Source organism: Rhincodon typus, chromosome 13, assembly GCF_021869965.1.
Source record: "Rhincodon typus isolate 14 chromosome 13, sRhiTyp1.1, whole genome shotgun sequence".
NCBI classification, from domain to species: Eukaryota; Metazoa; Chordata; class Chondrichthyes; order Orectolobiformes; family Rhincodontidae; genus Rhincodon; species Rhincodon typus.
In genome coordinates this window covers 6,567,378-6,584,693 of record NC_063344.1, presented here as the reverse complement: position 1 = coordinate 6,584,693, position 17,316 = coordinate 6,567,378, and the positions used below count along the sequence as shown (strand labels likewise).

Here is a 17,316-nt window from a genome sequence, read left to right as displayed (position 1 = left end):
AAAGTGCTGGAGACACTCGGCAGGTTCTGAGAAAGGCTTCTGAACCCGAAATGTTAACTCTGTTTTCTCTACAGATGTTGCCAGACCTGCTGAATCTCTCCAGCAACTTCTGTTTTTGTGTGTTACAAAGGAACTAATGTTGATTCCTGTATGAAATTTATCAAAGTTTTACATAAGGACAGTTCTCTTTCTTACACATGTTTTCTACTGTTATGTGGGGAATACTATGACAGTTTTTTAACTTTTACTGTAACTGTTTTATGATGGCTTAAATTGGAACCAAAATGCGCAGTTTTCACCATTTCCATTTGTAAGCAAATAGGTGGGAGAAGAGCCTACTGACCTCAAATCAGAGGGTTGGCAAGTGTTGTACTGTCATCGATTTTGCACTGGCTCCATGTTCATACGCTGTTCCCTATGAGGCATGATGTTCCTGTTTCTATTTGATGTATTTATCATCTCTTTGGTCACCTGTCTGCCAATTTATCTTTTGCCTTTTCGGTTTTGAACCACAACTGGAAGTGATTTGTTTTTTTGTATTGTCTGTTTGCACCATGTTCCTGAGCCAGTTGGATCATCTTGGCTGCAATTGGACTGCTACCTTTCATTAACCCTTCTCTGCCTGAATTGACCACGATTAAACTTGTTCCTGCATCACTAACCAGCTGAGTTTATTGTTGCAATGATCAGTCGAAGGAGCTGGGCTGTGGTTCTCTTTCATATTAATGTTGGACAAGCAGGTTGTTGTCTTGTTTTCTGTAGCTTTGTTATGCAGTTGCCTGTTGGATGTGAGTCAGGCAAAGCTTTGTTGGTGACTCGTGCTCTATACTGGACCTGTAAACTTCTGGTGTCTGCTCTTGTCTACCTCAGATGTGTTCCTGGTTTTGTGTAAACAAGATGATGAATCTTACCCAGTGCTTCTCCTTTGTTTTAGAAAATAGAAAAGGAAAAACGCTCCCTCAGTCCGGAAAGTTTCCATATGTTCAAGCCCCCAAAGGTTTATGTTTTTTTTTACGTTTTTTTTTAAAAAGCCTCGTAATTTTGATTTTTCCAACTAGATGTTTTTCTAGTTGTGTTAAGCATTTGTTTAAATTCTGTACTTGTATGTATATGTCCTGTCTGTTGTCCATTGCTTATCGTAATTTTTCTCATGAAATATTCACCCCGTTCATTTCTTGAATAATTGGTTTGACAAGCACAGAAGATAAAGGCGTCATTTGAATAGGATGACTGTTTTACAAAATTGACCTAAGCAAAAATGCAAGTTAGGAGGAGTTTGATTCTTTGTGAGAGATCAAATGTCTTTTGTTAAAACTTTTGTCACCTTTGTGTTAAGTTTTAATAACCAGAATAGCTATGGTGTGGGTGTGGGACAGGCAAGTGGAATATACGCCGAAGAGCCTTGAAATCTGGTCAGTCACCAGTGAGAATGACCTTGATACACAGTGGAGCGTAATGGAACAATGCTTTAGGTGATGAAAAGCTTGGAACGGCGTAGCTGGTGTTATTGAGCAAGTGCCTATCCTTGAGAAATAACTTTTTCAGAACCTCATTCTTGGACAATGGGTGGTGTTGGCAAGCCAGCATTTGTTACTCATCCATTGTTGCTCTGGAAAGGACATCAGAGCACAATTTCCTTGAACCATTGCGATATACGCGTTAAAGATACTTCTGCTGTTCTGCTGGCTAGGACTTGAAGGATCTTGATCCAGTAATGATAAAAGAATGAGGATGAATATCAAATGAGGAGAATGTCTGCTTCGGGGAGAACTTGACATTGGTTTCATAAAACATTTTTTCAAAAAAAGGATGATTGTTCTTTTGAGTCTGCTGTGCTGTCCAGTCCAATCAAGACTGGCTTTATCTCCCCTTTCCCTCTTGCGGCCTATATCCTTTGATTCACTGAGAGACAAAAAGTACACAAGGCTTAAATCTATGCCATGATGGAGAGTCAGTGACCCTTTTTGTGTTCCCACCTGCCTACTGCCCTTTCCCTTCTAGAGTGCAAACGTTGCAAGTTTGGGTGATGCTCTGGAGGGTTTCTACTGTGGATGCTAGAGATGGTACACATTATATTTACAATTCCCTGGTGATGGAAGAACTGGATTTTTTAAGGTAGCAGATGAGCTGCTATGTCCTGGATGGTGTCAAGCTTCTGGAGTTCTATCGCACTGAAGGTAAAACAAAGAATATTCTGGAATGCTGTCACCAATTTCCGTCAGAAGGGCCTTTTTGGAATCTGATGTGCATCTGATGAGGAAGACTTCGAAGCGCATGAGGAACTTGAGTCCTGTGCTACCCTCTAATTGAAAATTGTTCAAGGGAGCTGTAGCAAACTGAGATACTGTGCACACTTAAGCAAATAATGAAAAGTTTGGAGATTCATGGCGAACAATTGGATGTTGTGCCTTATTCAATAAACAAGGTAGAATCTGAATACTTGAAAACTGATTACCTGGAGGATACAGAGCATAGAGCAGTAAGAATATTACCAGTTAGCTTGGCTTTGAAAAGGACCTCCGTTGGAAAGCTTTAGATAAATATTTGCGTTTATCTCACGGGAATGAAAAGCAAGTTTCCACAGTAAGCCATCCTAAATCTGTGTTGGATTTGAAATAGGAAATGCTGTGCCACCTTGTTTATTTTGTCAGTGCATAATCGCCTTGCATTTGGATGATAATATGGCTGTATTACAGCTGTGTGTGTAAACTCAATTACCTCATGAATCTGGAAGTAGAGTCTTGATTATAGAGAATATCAATATTTTTATATAAGCTATTTTAATTTTACCTTTGCATGTAAATTTGAGAGACAGTGAGATAAAGTTTGTTTCGCAAGTGAAAAATGTATTGTTTCACATGTGCTGCAGATACAGGTTACCTGGAAATGTCTTGTCAAATGAACTAAAGTTCATTTAATGTTGCTTCCTGTTGTAGATGGGGTATAATAAGGAAACTAGTATTGCAATTACTAAATTATTTAGGAGGAAATTACTGCAGCTGCTGGAAATCACAGTAAGGTCAGGTAGCATCCATGGAGAGAAAGCAAGCTAACATTTCGAGTCTTTCATTTACAAAGTTTACCAATTCGGAGTTCCATTAAGTAACAGGAATAGTCACAAAGCAAAATCCTAATGCAGCATTGCTGTTATTTTTCGTGTTAATTGAGTATTGAGGTTAATTGGTGGTTTCCAGGAAAAACATTGATTTACTGTACATCAGAAAAGGAAGGATATCATTTGTTGAAAGGCAACCTCATTATTATGTCCTGTATGCAGTTGTGAAACAGGCAGAAAGATAACATGAGAAGAGTTTGGAATATCTCGCATCACAATGGTGTCAAACAATACACTAAATAACATTTATTTTCAGAAGCATTTGCAAATATGAGTGATTCAACCAAAGTTCTCCCATCTCCCATGTTCCCTGCTGCTACTATTTACATGCCTTCTTAATTAATAGTTTTGAACCTCCATCCCATAACATAGAATAAAAAACTGGTTCCGTTATATGCTACCTATTTAGTGCACAGTTTTATAAATTTGGTTTATTGTCAAATGAAGTGTTGCAAAAAATAAATCAGTGAATTGGCAAAGTATGTTCTCTTGCATTTACAATTTGTTGATGTAGTGACACAAATTCTGGTGCTTCCTGTGACAAATGTTGTATTTGGATGTAAAGCAAACTGATACAATCAGCCTCAACTAAGATCAATGCAAACTGTGCTTTATATGGGTAGGATATTGAACTGTTGACCATGTAGTATTAACATGCTTCTCCTTGTGATGTTTTTTCTCTCATCAAGAATGCAAGAATTCTCTGGAACCTTGCATCATACCAAAAAAATGTGCAACAGTTGGATTTTGGAAATGGTCTCACTCTTCGTAATTAGACATTGCATTTTGGGTTCATTTATGATTTCTCCCCCCACAATGCCCACAGTTTGTTTGAATGGATGTAAAGACATCAGCATGCTGGCAAGAACAAGATCTACTGGATTTAATGACCATCAACTGAATCATTGTAAATGTGTTAGATATTGCATGACCATTGCTGAAAAGGTGAGTTTGATCGTACCAAGGCGAGACTTGTCTAACTGCTCTGGTGCAATCTTCTTTTATAAAATTGAGGTCAATATTACGCCCCTCAATTCTTTCATTTCCAAGATGACAGTAGATTGGAGACCACCTTTTTTTCATCCACTCCAGAGTCTTGTCACCTGCAGTATCCTTCTACTCAGAGGGATAAGACTCTGAGAAATGAATGACAACTGTCCATAATGTTGCACAATCCATGGATAGAAAGTGTGACCACATCAGTTGAGATGTCTACCTTGTGAATCTACCCAACTGAAACAGACAGGTCGAAACAAATCGCATCTCTGAAATTTAACCCTGCAATTTCCTGCTGTGCAGGTGGGTGGAAGTTGTCTTAATTTGTTATCCAGATGAAATAAATTAAATATATGCGCAGTCAGAAAATGTATATGATAGTTTTTTTTTTAATGTAATGGCATATTCTGGATCCTCTGTGCTTTTAGATTTTAAATTTTTCATCTCCCTTTTTGGAAAGACGTCAGATTTCTTCTGGAAGTATTTAGTTGTTTTAAGTTATTCTTAAGGTGTTTGTATTATGTTTGTTTCAGTTTACATTTTGACTTCTGTTTTCTGTGGCATAAAGTCAATTCAAAAGTTCATAACCTGGCCTTTTCTAAAAATGAATTATGAATTACACCTTTGCTTTATTTCATTGTCTAATTATTGTGCCACTGTTGCTTTTTAGAATTGTTTTAACATAAGTGTAAGCCACATCATCTATTTCCAAGTATTACTAGCTTCAAACAGGAATTTCCTGTCTAAATGCAACGATGACCATTGTCCCTCTGGCTCACAAATACCTTTTAGGGAAGAAAATCTGACATCCTTGCCTGCTCTGGCCTACATGTTACACCAGACCCACTACCAATGTCGTTGACTCTCAAAGGCTCTCTGGGCAGTTATGGATGGGCAATAAATACTGACCAATGATGTCCATGTCCCATGAATGAATAATAAAAAAAAACTAATTTAAGCAATACATAGATATTACTAAGGTTTTCTTAATGTATTTTTTTGTCATCATAGTAATTTCAGGTAGTAATTTTAATAATTTTAATATACAGGGCATTTTCATGTACGTTAGCAATCAGCATGAGTTTGGACGGCTTCTTCCTACTGAGAATTACAATGCCTCACATGTGCATGGTGATCTGTGGGAAATATTTGCCAACCCATTGGTGAGTATTAGCAATTTGTTAACCAGGTTTTGGATTTTACATACACATTTCAAAGCCCATTGTTAAATGATGTTTTTAACCTAACTCTTTGTAAATATCCACCCTTCCTTTTCCTCAGATAACCAATTATTCTTTAATGTAAACATTCATAAGAACTTGAAGCAGGAGTAGGCCGTTCAGTCCCTCGAGCCTGTTTCTCCATTTAAGGGAGATGATGGCCTAGTGATATTATCACTGGACTGTTAATCCAGGGACCCAGATAACGTTCTGGGGACCCAGGTTCGAATCCTGCCACGGCAGATGAATTTGAATTCAATAAATATCTGGAATTAACAATCTAATGATGACCGTGAATCCATTATCGATTGTCAAGAAAAACCCATCTGGTACACTAATGCCCTTTCGGAAAGGAAACTGCCATCCTTGCCTGGCCTACGTGTGACACCAGACCCACAGCAATGTGGTTGACTCTTAACTGCCCTCTGGGCAATTAGGGATGGGCAATAAATGCAGTGATGCCCTCATCCCGTGAATGAATAAAGAAAAAAAAACGATCTCATCCTGCTCTCAACTGCATTTTCCTGCCTGCTCCTCATAACCCTTCAACCTATTACTAATTCAAAATATGTTGATTTTTCTCCTTAAGTTTACGTAATGTCCTGGACCCACTGCACTCTGAGGTAGTGAATTCCATAGATTCACGTCCCTTCAACAGAAGTAATTTCTCCTCACCTCTTTTAAATTTGCTACCTCTTATCCTAAAACTATGTCAAAACAAACTTCAAACCCCAAACTTCCAAATGTGTAAAGATATAATTTTTTCAGTGATATGAGATGGTATTACTGATCACAATCACAACATCTTTCCTATAGCTCTCTGCGTTCAACCTCATCTGCCACCTCTCCATCCACTCCACCAATTTGTCAAAGCCCTTTGGAGTTCTCTACTGTCCTTCTCACAGTTTATAATTCTTCCACTTTTAGCGTTGTTTGCAAACTTGGAAATTGTCCCGTGCATACCGAGATCCAGATCATTAACATATATCAGGAGAGATCTCCCTGGGGAGCTCCACTAAAGCCTTCCACCAGCCTGAAAAATATCTATTGACCATTACTCTCATTCCTATCACTGAGTCAGTTTTGTATCCATGTAGCTACCATCCCATTTATACCGTAATCTATACATTTCCTCAGGAGTCTGTGGTGTGGTATTGCATATGTATTCTGTACCATATTTAAAATGTTAACATCAGGCAAGAGGCCCAATTTTCCAATGTTCCCCTCAGAAACATCCTTTAACAGTTTGTCAGTAGCTCTGCAACCACAGAATCTTACAGCACAGGAGACTGGCTTTCAACACATTGCAGCTGTGTCAGCTTTCAAATTAGTCCTACTGCCCTGCTCCTTTGTTAGCACCTTGCAATTTTCTCCCCTTCATGTGTTTATTCAATTTTCTTTTGAAACCTTCTATTGAATCTGCTTTCACTAGCCTTTCAAGCAGTACATTCCAGATGTTAGGAATGGGTTACTTAAAAGAAATCTCACCCTTGGTTATTTTGTCAACTACCTTAAATCGCCGTTCCTTGTGTAATGCGTATGTTAAAACTATTTTCTCTTTTTCACAACGGCAATTACCAGACTCTCTTTCATTAAAATGTAACTACGGTCACTATGTTACCCGTTGACTTTCATCTACTGGATGATGTTCATTGCAGTGAATGTATTTCTTCCTAGTTCTGAAAGCTTGGCTGCTAATATAATGCATGCTTCCCTTTCATTTTGTCACCGCTGTATCCCTTTCATTCACAGCTGGCTGGCAAATTGCAACATTTGTTTAAGCGCATAAAATTTACAATAGTCAACAAAAAAACCCAGTGAACCATAAAACAAGTCTCATGTTATATCATAAATATCACTAAATTACAGCAAAGCAAATGTCTTTTAGTCAGCTCCATAACTGGTCAAAAAAAAACCCAGAAAATGGTGTGTTGAGCAATGAATAAAATATAAATTTTGTTTGGGTACTAAATCTTAATCTTTAAATGCTTCATGCTTCTATTCTATAGATCCTGGCAATGTGCATGATTTTGCAATATGATATTTACAACATTTTGTAATATAAAAGACATGCACTCTAGATCTCAATATGTCTGTATGACAAAGCATAAAATAAATTCATTGAACTATTGCTTAGTCTGCCACACATTATACTGTGGATAAACAGCCTGCAGAATTACTGCAAATGACAAAACATTCATTATCATTGATCATTCCTACCTCAGTAAAGTATAAGGCACCAAAGGAATCTAATCTCGTAACAATATTGATTTCTTCTGAAGACTGTCATTAGATGATGGACGAAAATTGTACAGTTGCAGCAAGATTTATAAGCACTAACTTATCAACAACTAAGCCACTATTTATGCAAACAGTCGAGTGTTAGAATGTTTGATCAAAAAAGACTATTGCAAGGCATTAATGTACCTTAAGGTCTAAATTGTTCCATCTCTGTTCTCAATGCCACTGGATTAATACTAAACGTGTCAAGCTTACTGACTATCATATTACATGTGATAAATATATATGATGTGGAGGTGCTGATGTTGGACAGGGTTAGATCAGTGTAGCTCCTTCGTCAGGTGGAGTGACAAAGGAGCAGCGCTCCGAAAGCATGTGATTTCAAATAAACCTGTTAGACTATAACCTGGTCTCATGTGACTTATGACTGTGAAACTTGAAAGGGTTCAGAAAAGATTTACAAAGATGTTGCCAGAATTGGAGGGTTTGAGCTATAGGGAGAAGGTGAATAGGCCGGGGCTATTTTCCCTGGAGCGTCGGAGGCTGAGGGGTGACCTTATTGAAGTTTATAAAATTATGAGGGGCATGGATAGGGTAATTAGCCAAGGTCTTTTTCCCAGGCTGAGGGGAGTCCAAATCTAGAGGGCATAGACTTAAAGTGAGAGGGGAAGATTTAAAAGGGACCTGAGGGCAACATTTTCGCTCAGAGGGTGGTGCATGTATGGAATGAGCTGCCAGAGGAAGTGGTGGAAATGGGTACAATAACAACATTTAAAAGGCATCTGGATGGGTATATGAATAGGAAATGTTCAGAGGGATATGAGACTGGATTAATTTACGATATCTGGGTATGGACTGAAGGGTCTGTTTCCTTGCTGTACATCTCCACGACTCTATGAATCTAAGTGTGAGTTGATACTTTGTCGGAAGAGCATGAAAGGCAATTAAAAAAGGGATCAATTCTAAAGGGGAGCAGGAGCACAGGAACCTGGGTGTATATGTGCACAGATCGTTGAAGGTAACGACAGTTGGAGAGACCAGTTAAGAAAGTGTGGAGTGTCCTTGACTTTATTAATGGGGAAATAGAGTACAAGAGCAAGCAGATGATATTGAACTCCTATAAGGCACTTTTTAAGACTCCAGCTGGAGTATTGTGTCAGATTATGGGAAGGATGTGAATGTATTGGTGAGAGTGCAAAAGCAATTTACAAGAATGGTTTAGGGGTGAGAAACTTCAGTGATGAGGACAAATTAAGAAGTTGGGTCTGTTCCCCTTGGAAAGAATAAGGCTGAGAGGAGATTTGATAGAGGGTTTCAAAATCATGAGTAGGCTGGACAGAGTAGATAGGGAGAAGCTGTTCCTGCTTGAATAAGAAAAAAGAACAAGAGGGAATAGATTTAAAGTGATGTGCAAAACTAGCAAAGGGCAACTTAAGAAAAATATATGAAGCAGTTTATTTCGACTATAACTTATACACGGCATGATCTTGCCCTTCATTTTAGAAACATATTTCATTATTTCTCTCTCTTTTGTGGTACTGGTTATAATTTACAGTAGTCACTTTTTTAATAGAAATGATTTTGGTTTGATGCACTGCATTTAATTGCCCTTTGACGAGTGCAGTACAGAGAGAAAAGATGTCTTAGTAACGAGAGGATGGGAAAACCAGGTAGGAAGCTGTAACGTTATAATTTGCGGGATCCACAACCAATTAAATCACTGCCCTGTGGGGTCTTGCTGGGAGAGAAGAATTGTGAAGGTGTGAAAAGCAATTCATTTTCAAGTACTAGAGTTTCATAACACACCATTATATTTTATTTGTATGCATGTTTTCACACCGCTGTTAAATCGGTTGGGAAATACATTTCTAATACAAAGACATTGACTTATATTTATATAACTGGAAGTGTAGTGTATATCAAAAGGGAAACATTAATTGCATAGTGGACTATAGGTACTTCATCCATCTCTCATGGGGTAATGTAGGATGTGAGTAATTCAGATGTCTGTGTCCTGGAGACACCAGGATCCCACTGTTTGTCCTCACTGATAATCGTCTATGAGTTTCGAAGAATGAGGAGGGATCTCATAGAAACCTGTAAAATTCGAACAGGACTAGACAGGGCAATTGCAGGAAGCATGTTCCTGATGGACAAGAGTGTCCAGATCCAGGGGTTCACAGTCTAAGGATACAGGGTAGGACTGAGATGGGGAGAAATTTCTTTACCCAGAGAGTGGTAAGCCTGTGGAATTTGCTCCCACAGAAAGCGGCTGAAGCCAAAGTACTAATTGTTTTCAGCAAAAAGTTAAGTATAATTCTTGGAGTTAAAGGGGATGGGGAAAAGAGCAGGAACAGGGTATTGAGTTCAATGATCAGCCTTTTTTTTATTCATTAAAAGGGATGTGACTGTCGCTGGCTGCTCAGCATTCTTGCCTGTTCCTCGTTGCCCTTGAAAAGGTACTGGTGAGCTGCCGCCTTGAATCGCTGCCATATTGAATGGCGAAGCAGGTTTGAAGGAACAAGTGGCCTATTCCTGCTCCTATAATCTAGGTTTCTTATATGTTTCTTAAGCAGGGACGCAGCCAAAAGCTGTAGGATCCTGCTTTATCTTTTTTTTAAATCAACCTGCTCGGAGACACCTCTGTGACAGGTGGGACTAGGAGCACCTAATCCAGAGATAGTGGCTCTACCACTACACCACCAACCTTCCAAATGATGTTTCTTTATACACGTGTGGTATCCAGATGTTATGATTGAGTTCGGACTGTAAATTTGGGCAAGAAAGATGTTGTGGATTCCCTCAGGACATAAGGAGGGTCAAGCCCAAAAGAAGTTAGAAAGAAAGAGCTGTTTCTCATTCTTATTTTGTGCAGGCGTGTGATGCTCAAGGAGAGCAGAGACACTTCTTCATGATCAGTAATACCACTGCAGTCCCAGGTTAATCCTTCCAGCACCACCACTACACCCCCCGCCCCAAGACTTGTTATTTATTCATTTGTAGTATATAGTCAGAAGTGACACCACCTGACAAAGGGGCAGTGCTTTGAAATTGTAATTTCAAATAAACCTACTGGGCTATAACCTGGTGTCGTGCAACTTTTGACATTGTCCACCCCAGTCCAACACCTGCACCTCCACATCTTGGGCATTGTTGGCAGGGCTGAGAGCAGGTTGGATTTTAGAGTCAGGACCGCACTGGATAGAGAGTAGATATGGAGAAGCTGTTCCCACTTGTAAAAGGAACAAGAGGGTATAAATTCAAAGTGATGTGCAAATGAAGCAAGGATGAAATGAGAAAACACTTATTGACACAATGAGTGGTTAAGGTGTAGAATGCACTGCCTGTAAATGTGGGGAGACCGGCTCAATTGAGACATTCAAGAGGACATTGGATGGTTATTTGGATAGAAATAGTGTGCAGGGATGTGGGCAATGGGCAGGAGATTGGACTGGAAGATTGTGCCAGCACTGGTTCTATGGGCTGAACAGCCTTCTGCACTGTACCAATTCGATGATTCTGAGTCACCTGCCCGTATAACAAACTGAGATGTTGCCTGGCAGATCTGACCGAACTTAAAGCACATTGGCATCCCCATGCAGATGCACTCTGATTTTCTCTGCTATGTAGCTCTGCCTCTTCAAAGCCATGAGCTGGCTTCATCCTTTGCTGTAACCTCCAGACTATCAGTTTTATTTCTAAAGAAGGGTCCTGACCCGAAACGTCAGCTTTCCTGCTCCTCTGATGCTGCCTGGCCCTGCTGTGTTCATCCAGCTCCACGCTGTGTTATCTCTGACTCCAGCATCGGCAGTTCTTACTATCTCAGAGTTTTATGTTTTGCAGGATTGGAGGGAAAAGTACATTCATCCGAGCTACACAGAAATATTCACAGGGAATGTGGTTGAAGAGGTATGTAATGGTTTGCTGAGAGTAATCAAATCACTTGTCTACTCATTTATTTGCTACTCCATACAGATAATCATTGAAAACTGTTTCAGTAGCTGCTGTTGTATCTATCCATAGGCTCATGGCCGTCTCCGCAGTATACAAAATGTACAACCACCATGTATATCTAGAGCAGCACACTATAAAGGTTTTTCAAGGGGGTCGGTCAGCTCAGTAGGCTGGACAGCTGGTTTGTAATGCAACTGAACTTAGCCTGAAGGATTCTCCTCTCAACTCTTCCCCTGACCTGAGGCGTGATGACCCTCAGGTTAAAACATAATCAGTTGTCTGTCTCTGTCTCCCTCTCTATGATGAGAGAGCAGTCCTGTTGTTCAGTAGGAGTGTGGCAACTTTACCTTTTTATAAATGTTTTCCATTGTGACCCTCAACTCCTTATAAATTATAATCCTCTCGTCTAAACATTCCTGCCAGTCACTTCTCATGGTCTAGTAAGAACGGAAAAAACTGCAGATGCTGTAAATCAGGAACAAAAACAAAGTTGCTGGAAAAGCTCAGTAGGTCTGACAGCATCTGTGAAGGAATAAACGGAGCCTAGTGTCTCATGTTCATTGTTAGAATTAGAATGAGATTTTATTGTCATGTGTACTCAAGTTAAAAGATGAACGTTATGCTGCAACTAAAATCTTGTGGCTAGGATTGAACACTACAGTGCCTCTGATGCAAGGCTAGATTGTGTAGTTTAAAATTTCCTGTACACCGCCTAATACAATAGATTTTGAATGCACGGTTTCATTATCCACATTTCCAAAAAGTTACAGGAGAACTGAAACAGAAGATCCCACCTCACAAATACATTGTTTTTCCCTATAATCCCATAATGTATCTGGTGTTGATTTACATTTATCAATTAAATATTCAGTAAAGAGAAATGTGCATGATTAGGGGTTAGTGTTGGATGGCTAGAGGAGGAGCAAGAATACAGCCTGTATTTATTAGACAGAAGAACTTGTAAGTTCTGTGTCTGCCCCACAATGCCATAGACCTTAAAATGACAAAACACTGTCCTTTCTATTACCTTACCATTATCATAGATGTGCTTACAATCTCATCCAGATTTCAGTAAGACAACTGGATCCATTGTAGAATAATCTCAAAATATTGCAGCAGTGCGAAAATGACAAAGCCAACAGTGACTTAGATAGTAGTTCATTCTTATAGAATCAGAGGTCGACAGCATTTGGTCATTGAGTCTACGTCAGTCAATAATAGCCACTAAACTATTCTAATCCCATTTTCCAGCACTTGGATATAGCTTTGTATGTCATTGCAAGTGGATATCTAAATATTTGTTAAATATTATGAGGATTTCTGCCTCTTGCAACCTTAGATTCCCACCATCCTCTGGGTGAGAAAGTTTATCCTGTCATCTCCTGTAAACTTCCTCCTGCTTACCTTAAATCCGTGGCCCTTGGACTATTGATCCCTCTGTCAAGGGGAAAAGTTTCTTCCTGTCCACCTTATCTATCCATGTCCCTTGTAATTATATGCATCTCAATCATGCCCGCTTTCCCCCCCCCCCAACTCCCCTTGCAGGTCTGATTTTAAAACAAATTCATCTTAAATCCCACGGTAGTGTTGATCTGTGTGGTTCCTTAAGACTTTTAGTTGCCACCATCCAGTGAGGATTGCAACCGGTATTTGCACAGCAGCGATTTAATGCAGACCTTGTTTCTTCTTCTGTGCCTGGCAGCCGTGCCCAGATGTCTTCTGGTTCCCCATATTTTCGGAGACAACATGTGATGAACTTGTGGAGGAAGTAGAAAACTATGGCATATGGTCTGGTGGAAAGAACGAGGTGAAATCTTGGATTTTTATGCATTAATTCCATGACCCTACACTTTCTTCTGTCTGAGCCATACTTTATTTGTACGTTTTATGGCCCATGTATTGGAGTTGGCAGGTTTTGCTTCTAGTCTCTAACATCTGTTTTTTTAAAGACATTTTCAATGTTTTGTCTTTCCCGCACTCCTTCCACTTGCCACTACTTTGTCTTGCCCACTTTACTAATTCACTTGAAATCTGGATAGAGTTTCTTCTCCACAGATCTTTGTCACTCTGTATCTCTCTCCATCCTTGAAGCGTAGATTTGTTCACAATATCATTTCAATTGGCTTGGTGTCAAATTTTGTCTGAATATGTACGCCTGTAAAGTGCCATTAGTTTAATAAAGGCAACATGTAAATGCAATAGCACAGTCAAAACAGGATAGCAAAATTTTAGAAACAATGAATTAATACAGTCACAAAAACTGAGAATTTTTAGTCAGGAATTCAGAGACCATAATATGTTTGCCTCTATAACTTTTCTTGTGGCTTGTGTGAATCTGGGAGATCTCAGCCCAGTAACTCATCTGTTCTACCTCAGGATAGCCGTCTGGTTGGTGGATATGAGAACGTTCCCACTGATGACATTCACATGACCCAGGTTGGACTGGATCAGGTGTGGCTCCAATTCATTCGGGAATATATTGCACCAGTGGCCCTCAAACTTTTCTCTGGCTATCACACCAAGGTAGGACTCTTCCTGCACCAGTATTTAATGTTGAAGGACAAAATACCCTATGTCTTGGTGTTTGCTCATCAGTTGCATTAAACAAGCTGGAAACATTGCCACTTTATCCTTCCTGTAACGCAACAAACTCATGAGCTGAGGTGATTAAAATAAAATGTTCTCTTGTGTTTGCACATGTTCCTGAGTGTGATCCCATTCCTCAAAATCTGTTCTTTCTCTTACAACTTTGTTAATCTGCTGGAGTTATTATATCAATGTTGACTCACTCCCCGAGATTGGCACTCTGTAGTGGTGTTTATTTCATGAGCTAGTACAAGCACAGTGGGCTGAATAGCTCCTTCTGCATCAAAACAGCTCTGAGATTTTAGTTGATGTTGTTTCTGACCTAACTTTTTCAGTTACAAGTGGCGTTAAAAGTATTGGTCATCAGACAATTTAGGCTGCATTCTTAATATTTAATGCATAAATATCTGGGTTTCGATAGCCTTTTTGAATGTATTGCGCAAGCCAAAGGTTATTAAAGTGCAATTGATGACTACACCAATGCCATCACAGCATTATAAAAATGATTAAGCAGCTGATAGTTTTCAATTTGATTTTAATTTTTCCCCAGGGCTTTGCTATGCTGAACTTTGTTGTAAAGTATACGCCAGAGAGGCAGGCATATCTAAGACCTCACCATGATTCCTCTACATTCACTATAAACATCGCCTTAAATAATAAAGGAATAGACTATCAGGTGGGTTATACATGTCCCTTGTATTACTTTATTCTGTCAATAAGTCCAACAGTGTCTAAAAACCAAAAGAACTGGGGATACTGTAAATCAGGAACAAAAACAAAGTTGCTGGAAAAGCTCAGCAGGTCTGGCAGCATCTGTGAAGGAGAAAACAGAGTTAATGTTTCGGGTCCGGTGACCCTTCCTCAGAACTGATGGTGGCTGGGAAAACGTCAGTTTATATGCAGAAAATAGGGAGGTGGGTGGGGTAGGGAGTAAAAGATAGGATAGAGCCCAAAGAGAGAGAAAGATAGTTGGACAGACAAAGGAGTTGCTCACAAGTGTCTTCTCACTTCCATCTTCAGTAAATAATGAGGGTATAGGTAGAGTTAAAGGTAGACTACTTTTGCCTAGGATGGGGGATTTCAAGACTAGGGGGCACATTTTTAAGGTGAGACAAGATTTAAAAAAGACATGACGGGCACAGAGTGTGGAATGAACTTCCTGAGGAAGTGGTGGATATGGCTACAATTATAATGTTTAAAACACATTTGGGTAAATACGTGAATAGGAAAAGTTTGGAGGGATAGGGGCCAGGAGCAGGCCGGCATGGTTTAGTTTGGGATTATGTTTGGCGTGGACTGGTTGGACCGAAGGGCCAGTTTCCGTGTTGTATGCCTCTATGTCCTTGCTTTTAAATATATTTAAGTTCCTACTCTACCTTTTCATTTTTCCTAACTGGAAAGTAGCCAGAGGAGGAAATGCATTTAGCCTTTTAACTGACTCTTTAACATTCTGCTCCTCCTTGAAAGTGATCTGGGAACTTTGTGAGTTGTAACATTTATTAGCCCTGGTTTTCCTTCCTCATTCATCCTCCACCCCAGTGCTCCCCACATTCTTCCTCATCACCCTCACCCATCCTGGATGTACACCAACTCCCTGTCATTGTGTTCCCCATATCCTAATTTCCAGAGGAAATAGTCTTTATGACAATATACACCTGTCAAAGAGCTACAAAAATAAAATTGCCGTTGATTGTCAGAAAAACCCATCTGGTTCACTAATTTTCTTTAGGGAAGGAAACTGCCATCTTTACCTGGCCTGGCCTACATGTGACTCCAGACCCACAGCAACATGGTTGACTCTTCACTGCCTGATGGGCAATAAATGCTGCCTGGCCAGTGACACCCTCATCCCATGAATGAATAAAAAAAAACTCTCAAAAAAATTGCTCGAGCGTATAGCTTAACATCAAACATCTGCTGTTGTCAGCTAAAAATCTTCCTCAGCCCTTTTAATTGGCAAACTGAGAACCATTTTCAGTTATTTTATACTGATTTTCTTTTATTCATTCACGGGATGTGGGCATTGCTGGCTGGACCAGCATTTATTGTCCATCCCTAATTGGGGGGGAAACAATGATAGCTGATCATTTGATTGTTGCTGAATGTTGAGTTTGCAAAATGCCACAGGTGAAATAAAGTTGCACCAGCTGAATTTTTCCAGTGTTATTTTTATTCCAATCTCCAGCATCCAAAATCTTTTGCTGTGGTGAAAATCAAGGCCTGGCTTTAAGTAAAAACATATTTGTCTTTATTCTGTCAATGCATCATCATGTCCGGTCATAGCCCAAATGTCTTCGTTTAGTCAAATTTCATTATAAGATTTGTTGCTGCATGGTTACAAAGATTCTTCATCTTATCTGTGTTGTCTTGGATTGATTTTTCCCTACATCATCCATGATCCCAGCAAATAGCTCACATTAAAGTCAATGAGCTGGACCTCTTAATGAGATATGCATCATCATTATTATAAAATCTGGTTATAGTCAATCAGATTCGCCTCATTTCACATTGCTATTTGAGACAGATTTTTAACTCCATTTCCACTCCTGCAGAAGACCGACCATGTGCAGGTGATACCTGACATGCTCTGATTTATAATCCTGTTTTCAGTGATATTGCTAACATTACTATAAGTTTCAGATCTACCTCAGAGATATTCTTTCAGATGGTGTGATTATAGTCACTATCAAAGGACATCTGAGCATTCTATACCCAGTTATGTGACTGTACCAGCCCGGTGCCAAACAATTAGTTATACAACAGCATAACCAAGGAGGTGAAATGATAGCAACCTTACCCTAGCGTGTGATGTGAACTGGATATTGTATCTTTGGCATTGTTTCTCTTCATAGAACATAGAACATAGAACATTACAGCGCAGTACAGGCCCTTCGGCCCTCGATGTTGCACCGACCTGTGAAACCAATCTGAAGCCCATCTAACCTAAACTATTCTATTATCATCCATATGTTTATCCAATGACCATTTAAATGCCCTTAAAGTTGGCGAGTCAACTATTTTTGCAGGCAAGGCATTCCACGCCCTTACTACTCTCTGAGTAAAGAACCTACCTCTGACATCTGTCCTATATCTATCACCCATCAATTTAAAGCTATGTCCCCTCGTGCTAGCCATCACCATCCGAGGAAAAAGGCTCCCACTGTCCACCCTATCTAATCCTCTAATCATCTTGTATGTCTCTAT

General features: G+C 39.6%; 1 protein-coding gene across 1 annotated transcript; it reads left to right on the top strand.

Moving 5' to 3' along the window:
• The first annotated feature begins 309 nt into the window (after positions 1-309).
• Positions 310-16,703, top strand: LOC125484702 (procollagen-lysine,2-oxoglutarate 5-dioxygenase 2-like). Its single transcript, XM_048604493.1, has 7 exons — positions 310-997; positions 5,161-5,274; positions 11,416-11,481; positions 13,229-13,333; positions 13,903-14,049; positions 14,663-14,788; positions 16,665-16,703. The coding sequence occupies exons 1-7, from the start codon at positions 980-982 to the stop codon at positions 16,701-16,703; spliced, it is 615 nt and encodes a 204-aa protein (XP_048460450.1). The 5' UTR covers positions 310-979.
• Positions 16,704-17,316: the final 613 nt, after the last annotated feature.

Excerpts from the sequence above, each read along its gene's own strand:
- LOC125484702 (XM_048604493.1), top strand. Across the intron at positions 5,275-11,415 it reads AAATATTTGCCAACCCATTG|GATTGGAGGGAAAAGTACAT; the intron begins GTGAGTATTAGC and ends TATGTTTTGCAG. Across the intron at positions 11,482-13,228 it reads CAGGGAATGTGGTTGAAGAG|CCGTGCCCAGATGTCTTCTG; the intron begins GTATGTAATGGT and ends TGTGCCTGGCAG.